Consider the following 9494-nt stretch of genomic DNA (forward strand, 5'->3'; position numbering starts at 1 on the left):
TCTATTCACAGTTCTTGAAGAGGCGTACGGAGGCACTCCATCCCAGCTTACGAAGAAAACTGACCTTAGAAAGCTCGTTAAGGATTTGGGTCGAGTGAGGAGGATACTTCAGCAAGTGAGCTGAGAACTGAGGAGATGCTTTCCAACAGAGAAAGCACTGTTAACAAGTCAACCACAATCGCCTTATTTTTCAAAGTGGAAGTTATATACAAATCTTTTTCTGCTTTTGCAATCTCATGTCGAAATAGATGTTATTTCACGCGAGTAGGACGTACAGGAGTCAGAGAAAACGGCGACTTGATAATTAAGGGCCGTTGCTAAAATGTGTTTGTTATCGTTGCATACCCGCAGCCTTATCCTATTGTATAAACCTTATTAAGATTGAAGAACATTTGTGTAAATAAGAGAAAGATGTTGAATAAACAGGTAAACCATATGTAGCATCAGCAGTCTTTTAAAATATAGACATTCAAATCTCTCTCTAGTGCTTTTTATCTCCTGGAATCGCAGGAAGAGGAGGTTTATGGATGGGAGGAAACGAGAAAAGGATTCACTCTTCTTATGGTAGACTAACAGTTGTTTGTCAAAAGGTGGATCAGCCATCCAGGGGATAAATCACTATCCATCGGAAAAGTATTAGGAATTAACACCAATAGATAGCGTTATCCAGTAGATAGTGATTTATCTGTTGAATAGTGTCATTCACCCTTTGGGCAACTTGGGTTTTGGAGCTATATTTTTGTATAAAACTTAGCGTTGGATGTGAGGGCGAACATCTGACTTTCAGCGTGGTCAAACTCTTTATTTCAACGCCATACGTTATGTTTTATTCAATTAAACCATGGTTTTCTTTGCGCCATGTGCCTATGAACGATTAACTAGTCCGCACGCATTCTAGCAGCTAACGCATGCGAGTTGTTCAATAGTTCAGCTGCTATGGCTTTTAGGCCTAAGAAGGGAAGGTTGCAGTTCTAAGGGTACAGACTAAAAATAACTGTTATTCTTGTAACTGTTCATCAGTGGGATGTCTAAAACGCGCGTGCAGTTTGCACCATTGGTTTTCGCCCCTCTAGAAAGCCGTGGGGCTGGAGAAATAATAGGGACTGATTTGTGCAAATGGTAAACGCGATCCCCGAATGAAATTTGTCACTGAACTTTGCTTACCATTTGCCCAAACCGCGTGCAGGGGCGGACCCAGAAACTGGAGACTTCCAGCTATCTAACTACCACTTGATTATTTGTTAAAGACCTGATTTATCTGACTCAAAGAGGAGGCGATCGCCTCTGTCTCCCTTTAAATCCGCCATGCCTCAAACTGACCGGTTGGATCATTTAAATGATGAAAAAATTGGTCGTTTCTTTTCTCAACGAAAAATCCTAGTGATCGGCATTTTTTTAATCTGATCTGGGATTTTAGTTAAGAAACGCAACTAAATTTCGGTGCTTCGCATTGTAATTGGCTAGTTCGTAAGCTTGTACCCAATTTTCCAACGATCTCCACAACACCGCGCGGTCAAGTGACGTGAAAACATTGTAAGGGGGTGATTTAATACCTAAGCCCGAAGGACCTGGTTTGCGGGGGAGCTCGCTTGGCCAAGATCGTTGCACTTTCATCAAGCTCAACACAAACAAACGTCTCCATTATACAACAACCGAGCCAGCCCGACCATCTAGGATTTGGGTATCGGGATGGCTTGATGCGGGGATAATCGTCACCTCGACAAAGACCTCTTCAGCTTGAACTTAATCGTATTGGTCATAAGGAAACCAGTCTTTCAGCCATTGTCATAAATGAGTCTGTAGCATTCCTGCTTAAAGCCTCTGTGGTGCTATGCAAAGAATTAAAAAGGTCAACGTGACGTCAAGATTAAAGCAAGCCAGTAAAAAGATGCAAATCTGTATAGTATGAAAGAGATTAACAAAGTAGAAAAGATACCATATCTTTCCGAAAATAAGCCCCGGGGCTTATATTTTTCAAAGGCCCTTTTTGAGGGGCTTATTTTTGTAGGGGCTTATGTGCGGAGGGAAATTTGCGTTTCAAAATCGATAGGGCTAGCCTTATAGTTAGAAGTAAATTTTAATTTTTTGCTTTGTTGTACTTTGTATTTGAGGTTAATTTTTTAAGTACAAGCCCCCGGGGGGCTTATATTTAGAGGGGCGATTTAACGGAGGGTTTTTTGCTTTGCGGGTTTGGGGGGGCTTATATTTGGAAGGGCTTATACATGGAGGGGCTTATTTTCAGAATTTTACTGTAACGTCCAAACTCTCCGAACTCAGTGGAGTGTAAAGACAAGTGCGAGGTATTTTTCCTTTTTCTTTGTGATTTAAATAGGATTTGAAATGCTTCCAAAACGTTAAAAAGCGAAAGAGTTCAGAATCGTGGAACCTCTCAAAACGTATAGATAAGCGACGGGAAAAAGCTAACTAGTCGCTTCAACCGTTGCACCACGTTCTGTTTTTAAACACGTTCTATTTCTAAAGATACCCAATGAAAGGCATCAAAGGCTTAGTATAATTATAAGTTAACGGAACTGGGAGCAGATAAAGCTCATTCTCGTAAGCTGTCACTGCGAAGAGGTAAACTAGGAATGATGTACAGCGTGTGTGATGAGAAGCGGAATTTTAAAGGCACGCTTCTACGCCTTAAAGTTGTGAGGATGACAAATTTAGCTCATATAAATGATCAAAACTTTGTATCACAACTTTGTAACAAACTTAAGTTAGAAAACCGTTTTCCAGAAGTCATGGCACGTGGGATATGTTGACTGCTCATTTATTGACGCTTAGTGGTGTGCTCGGTTCTGGTGCAATCTTGCACACAACACTCTGCACTCCTCAGTCCGAGGTTTAAAGCATTCATGTCGTTTAGATTTGTAGATCATTTCAACCAAATAAGTGACAATGCTAAGAAACGTCCATTTTGCGCTGTTTCTTTAAATTTTGAGTTCCAAAACAGCGAGGTATAAACGTTTTTAAAGGTGCACCATTTAAAGTTTTGCTTTTTTTAAAATATGAATTTATTCATGCAAGTTGTCTCACGTGACCCCAATAACTCTCTTAATCTGATAAATTACGTCTGATCTAATATAGTTAGCGTGAGAATACCCACAGGGATGGATTTAAAAGCCGTTCAATAAATCGCAATACGATAGTGACCGTGCTCATCCGCAGTTTCAACAAATCACTCGGTTGTGCGCTGTGTTTTAAACTTAATAAAACACTCGTGCTAGTTTTATTTATTAAGTAGTTTTTGAGAACAATCAATCAATAAGGCATTTACGATGGAAGTGGATTTTCATTACAGGGGGATCAGGGAGGGACTGACAATTTCGTTGATTTTGAGGGTTTTTGTAGTTAATTTATTTTGAATTCATCAAGATCGACGAAGTTTTCCTCGTAATATCCAAGGGAATGGAAGAACCTTAGACCATACTCTGACACTTTTAACTTTTATTCACTCAGGAAAAGCTAATTAAAACGTTCAACATCCTGTTAGCATAGGATTGTGTTCAAATAGTCAGCTTCAATTTGTTTAAAACTTGGGCCTTTTCGACGTTTATTCAGCACCAGACTGCGATTTATGTATGGGTAATAGCATGATTTGTAGCGATATTTCGAAATTGTTTTACGTAATTGAGATAATTTTGAAATGTTACGAGTGGTATTTATGTCCTTTATGCCAAATATCACGAACATTTATACTACTACCAGCAAAGGTTTTGTAATTTTCACATGTAGGTATTTCAAATTAAGCTGAAATACTACTGCTCTAAGCCAATCAAATTACAGAAATTTCTCATGTATAGTAGTATGATGGAAGAAATGAACCCAACACTGGAACGTGAACGTAAACTAAGACTTCCTATAGCGCTGAAACGACACTATTGAACCGGTGCTTGAGTTGAACTCACTAATAACATTTTGCGCGCGTTCGATAATCTCTTGAAACCCATGTGCTTTCATCAAGTGCCTTCTCTTAACAGAGCACGTTGAACAATACTTTGATGGGCATAAAAATAAAAAAAAATTAGACTACTGTAAAATATGAATCAGTCTACTTAGCCTGCGAAAACAGCCGTCTCTCCTCGCTCTTCGCCGAGAAACGGCCGTTTTCGCAGCCTACAGTCTACTTCACCAGTAACAAACTGATCTCTGGATGAGTTTCATCCTTGAATCTGTTGGATGAACTTCATATTAATCACTTATTGCCAAGTTTTTGATTTGCCTGCTACCGGGTTGAAATAAGTTCTTCCTGGGATGATCTTATTCCTGTTTTTATTAAAAGAATATACAGTGTTTTTCTACTTTCAAAGCCTTTCATCTAAGGATTTTTGGGAAAACAAAAGCTGGCCAAAACCTTCTGAATCTTCCCCAAAAGCCAGTTAATGTTCTTTTGTTTCTATGTCGTCTTGGTTTTTAGAAAGATTTTCGACGATGTCTGATTTGATGTGAAGGGTATCAGTAAAAGATCTGTGTAAGGCCAAATATTGTTTTATTCTCACCAATTAAAGAGGCACTGTTTGAAAACAAGAGCCCTTATACGAGGACAAAGCACGTGGAAAATATCTAGACGGCTATTGATGAAGACGTTTTACCCCAAAGTTATGAGATGCATTGACTCGAGTTTCCACCAGCTGAGCCGTTTTGAAGTGAAACGTTTTTATGTATGAATTTTTAAAGCCTCCTTAGTTTTTTTTATTTATGGCTTATTTTCCTCGCGGAGCAGCAACGCGAGCCATCCGGTTTCACACCCAGAATCGAACCAGTATTCCGTGCCAAATTATGGCGCGATACCAGTGAAGGCAACTATGCATTACTTTGGAGAAGTACTATTTATTAAGCAAACACAAGGCTGATCTTTTAAAAAATTCTTTTTCAAGTCGGTGACTGTTTAAAATGAAAGCTAATGGCATTTGACTGCGGAGATATAGCTCTTTCGGAGGGCTCGCCAAAAGATTTGAAAGCTACCGCGGGGGCATAATTATATTAGGCACCGTTTGTTTGTCGACGTCTTGAAAATGAAATTTCTTGTCTTTTCATTGTTTCGATCTAAGCCGTGCAAAAGAACACAAAGTATAAGCAACCTTGCTGTGCTGAAATTACATATAGAATCAATTTTGATTAGAATATTGAAATTCAATTCAAGCAGCTGTATAACTAAATAACTGTTTAAGAAGTAATTAAGAAACAGTATTATCTCACCGTGATGGTGCTCACTTACTCTCTGTGTTTAAGTTTCAAAATACTAGTGAATATATTACTTGCCCCCTGTAATAAAGCGACAAATGGATATCACAGAAATCTGCAAAATATTCCACAGAGAAAACCAGGACATACATATTAAGAAGACAAATGCGCAATGGTAGAAACAAGAATTATTCAAAGGGTATCAGTGGGTTGTTTAGATGCTATTTATGCGCTTTTATTATTTGTGGTGACCTGTTTCTTTCGGTTTCAAGGCTAAATAAATGAGTGTTTCTCAAGGTTGTGACAAACAGCGTAGCCATAGCTGACATAGCTTGATCGCAAACTTCTAAGGTTTTAGGGTACAAATATTTTAAGATAAGTCAGAAGACGTCTCCTGGATATGTATGATTTCATTATAACAAATAATTATTTGCTCTGAGCAATAGAGAAACCAATGTTTTTTTTTTGGTCTTCGATTCCACGAACTCGAGAATCGCAATGACATACACACAGTGTCATGCAGAGCTTGAACGGACAAATTAACATTAACTTGCACCTAAAGCCTGGAAGAGGAAAAAAAACTTTGTAAACGATCCTTATAGCAACTTGTGTTCATTTTAGCGCATAATTAGCTCCACAGGAAATTAAAGCTGAATCTCATGTAGCATTTAACAAAGTCAACAGTGCTAGAAACCACCTTGAAATGCAAGACACAATAAACAGACAGCGCTGCATAAAGTATTTCATTTGGACTACAGATAGTTCCTCATTTTCCTCAGTTTGTAGAGGCGCGAAATAAGCGAGCGCGCGCGAATATTTACCACATGCAAAGAACCCACGAGGAAGGTCGAGACACGAGCACAGCGAACCCTCTACGAAGTGCTATATCTTCTTGCGTGTTTCTTGGATCAGAGTCTATTTTCTCAATGGGATGGTAGCTTTGACGGTTCACGGTCTGAATTTTTTCTAACTTTGACGGTTAACAGATAAGCTTTAGAGCTTTTGACGTCCGGTTATTAAGTAGAAATTTAGTCCTAGAGTTTAAGTAAACATCAACTTGTAATTTGAAGGTTGTCTTGGCCTTTCACTTATAAAATTTCGAAATATTTTCAGCAAGTTGTAAGGTCTTGTTATGTCTAGGGGGATTTTTGAGAATATCAGATGGGAGCTAGTTATTCTAGTTGCGCAGAGATTCTTCAGGAGCCAGAGGTCCGTGAAGATCAGCTGAAATAGTGAGAACTGAAAAACCTTGAAACTTTTTGACAATTAAAATTAATCTACATTTTTGACGGTTTACAGTAAAAAAAAAAAACTACCTTTTTCGACGGCTGATGGTTAATCTCATTAAGAGCCGGGATTAAGACCCTCTTATTAATTCCCCCAACACCTGCGCCAAAACCAAAACCGAAAAACCGCCAGCGTTTTTGGGATGCACTCTGTACAGATACACTCGGGTGTACGTTAAATGAAGTAACAAATGATTTTGAGTATACCCTTCTTCCAGCTAAAAAAAATGGCTGAAATAGTAAACGGACACTTAAACTCAACAAACCAAAATGGAAGATTAACAAACAAAAGCGTGACTTGACAAAATGTTTTATTTGCGTCAACATTCGTTGAATACACAAGTAGAAAAGGAACTGGAAATTATTATAAAAAAATATGATTTGTTTGTATAGAATGTGTTTTACTTATATTTGATCGTTTGACTGAGCTGGTTCTATGTTTCTTCTACTTTGTTAAATTTGCCTGTCAACCATAATAAAGAAATTAAAGAAAACCATATCATCAAAGTTTTTGGAAGCGTTTTACCATCCCGCCTGAATGCCACCATTCACTGAGGCATACTATTCGGATCAATTTAGGGCGGCTTTCTTGGAAACTTCCCACCTACCCTTCCCCTAACTCAACATTTTGCCCTAAGTGAGAAGTAAGTGTTAATATTGACTTAGGGGAGGGGTAGGTGGGCAGTTTCCCAGAAACCTTAATTGATTTAACTATTCCTCTATAGTCGATTCTCTGGAAGTATGGTCTGTTTGACATCTGATATGACGTCGTCTATTGAAATCACATGACCTGTATTATACGGACGGTAAAACATTCCCCGCGGGTTTCCGAATAACACTGGTTTTACTGTGTAAATAAAAGCAGTATTAACCGACTCTGAAAAGCTCTGTTAAGAGTCAACAGGATCGCAAGTTGTCTAAGTTACTTCGTCCAACCCATAATAAAATTTTCATTTAACAACGGTGATTCAGTGAGTGTGGTGCGCTCCTCCACCCTCTGATTCGTAACTGATTCTCAAGATAACAGTACATCATAATTCCTAATTGAGCCTGAACAAGAGAGAATCTTGGCCTTTAATGTAAGGGAGAATAAATATTTAATAATTTCATTCATTACATTATTTACTGCAAAAAAGACATTTTTCTCATGGGAATATCTAACTGCAGTAATGGTTTAACAGTAGGATACCTCAAAGGAATGCTATTGCAAAATTTGTTTGGGCCCCGCATTTGAAAACCCTATATCATCATTCTATATCATTCACTTCAACACTCTGAGCACTGCTAATGGCAGTACATTAAGGTAAGGGGAACAGTGCAGACAGAACTAAATGGAAACTATTATCGGATGAATTAGGTGAAAAAGTAAACTAAGTAAGCAAAAAAGAGCAATCTAATTAAAACTTGAAACGTATGTCATCAGCAGCATAAGCCAACATCCGCCAAAAATGCGGACGTACCGGAATGTCCCTTTGCTACGCGCAAATGAAATATGGTGGTATTGAAATTATAAATTAACAAAGAACACAGGGATGTTTTCAGCCGTCTGCTGATTTCAACTCTCGCAGCCAAGTCATGTTACACGCCGACTGAAGAATGTTGCACAGGTGATTATTAAAAGCAAGACGGACAGCGAACTAAGCATGAATACAAGTATCCAACCGGCATGTTGTTTCTCTTATAGAAACTTAAGAACTTGTGTTTACTACGAGAAGGCGTAGAGTAGAACAACGTTCAGCTATTAAAAAAATGTTTTCTCGAGGGAATTTTAAGTGGCTTCAGATACGTTTGTTATGAAAAGAGATTAGGTGTGACAGTTTTTGTTGCGCAGAGTAGTTTAATTAGGAAAGAAATAGAACTTTCTTGAAACAAAGAGCGATTAATAAAATGCCTCATAAATTTATGCGCAACTGTAAAGCACTCATCGGAGCTAACCAATTACCTGCAACTGTTACAGCGCTGATTTTACAAAAGCTTTAGCTTGTACGGACCTCAGCAAACCTACTAATGCTTTGACCAATTTTTGCGCAACGATACCGGAAACTCGTAGAGAAACCGAAAAAATAAATATATTATAGTTTTCTACCGTATAAGCCCAGCGCATGGGATTACTGAAACTGCTAGCTATCGTGAAACTGAAATGTTGCCTTGATAGACTTGTTGGAGATGATCCTTAACAAAACAAAGGGACAGGGAATTTATTTTGCAACAAGAAACTATTAAAGATAATGCCCTGGGAGAAAATGAAAGATTATAACATCGAGGACTTTTTCTCTGTGTCAGCTGTCGATAGTTAATTTAATCCGTTTATTTTTGTGTCCTGACGAGTTCTTAGTACCGAGAAAACCCCCTTCACACAAGAGATATATGAGGCTTTGTCTTGTCCGGCACTTCCTGTTTAGAGTTATCTGGCCACGTGATAGACAGACAACCACGCCTCAAACTAATGAGATTGTCGATTACAGCCTTACATGTGGCAGTGCAACATTAATTTGTTGATTTGAATAAACTTCCTTGATATTGTTATAAGACTCGCTAAACAAGGCGAGAAGGATGGAAAAACAGAAAACGCAAACTGACATTTAAGCTGATTCTAAACAAAGACACAATTAGACTGTAAAAGGCTTTAAATCCGACTTCCCCTTTTTTCCACAGAATTGCCCTGTAATTCTTTTTCCCCCGCAGTGGCCACAACTGCAGGTTTCGTAAGGTTTATTTAAGTACTCTATCGCTAAACGGTGGAGTAATCGCACAAATTTTTTTTTTTTTATTGAGGCTAATTGTATGTAGTTAATTCGTGGCAAGAACGGATTTTGCTTGAAGCAAGATGTCTATTCATATTTATTTGTACAAATTCACCCAGTTGACCCGTAACTAAGCCCTCATTTGCAGAATAAAAATATCGCACGCAACTATAGTAGGTTCGAAAGTATGTAACCACTGTCATAACTGTTTTTAACATTTTTATGCGAGAATACAAACAGCCAACAGCTGCAAGTATTTAGGTAACGTTAGGTCATG

At 38.3% G+C, this 9494-nt stretch overlaps 1 protein-coding gene across 8 annotated transcripts in view; it reads left to right on the plus strand.

Moving 5' to 3' along the window:
* Positions 1–440, plus strand: part of LOC140946391 (uncharacterized) — a 33794-nt gene extending 33354 nt beyond the window's left edge. For all 8 annotated transcript variants that reach the window (XM_073395505.1, XM_073395498.1, XM_073395503.1 and 5 more), the window contains one exon: positions 12–440. In XM_073395505.1, coding sequence (XP_073251606.1) covers positions 12–124 — 113 coding nt within the window. In that variant the 3' untranslated portion in view covers positions 125–440. The remainder of the gene's footprint in view (positions 1–11) is intronic.
* The last annotated feature ends 9054 nt before the right edge of the window (positions 441–9494 follow it).

The sequence above is a fragment of the Porites lutea genome, chromosome 8, assembly GCF_958299795.1.
Source record: "Porites lutea chromosome 8, jaPorLute2.1, whole genome shotgun sequence".
Taxonomy (NCBI): Eukaryota; Metazoa; Cnidaria; class Anthozoa; order Scleractinia; family Poritidae; genus Porites; species Porites lutea.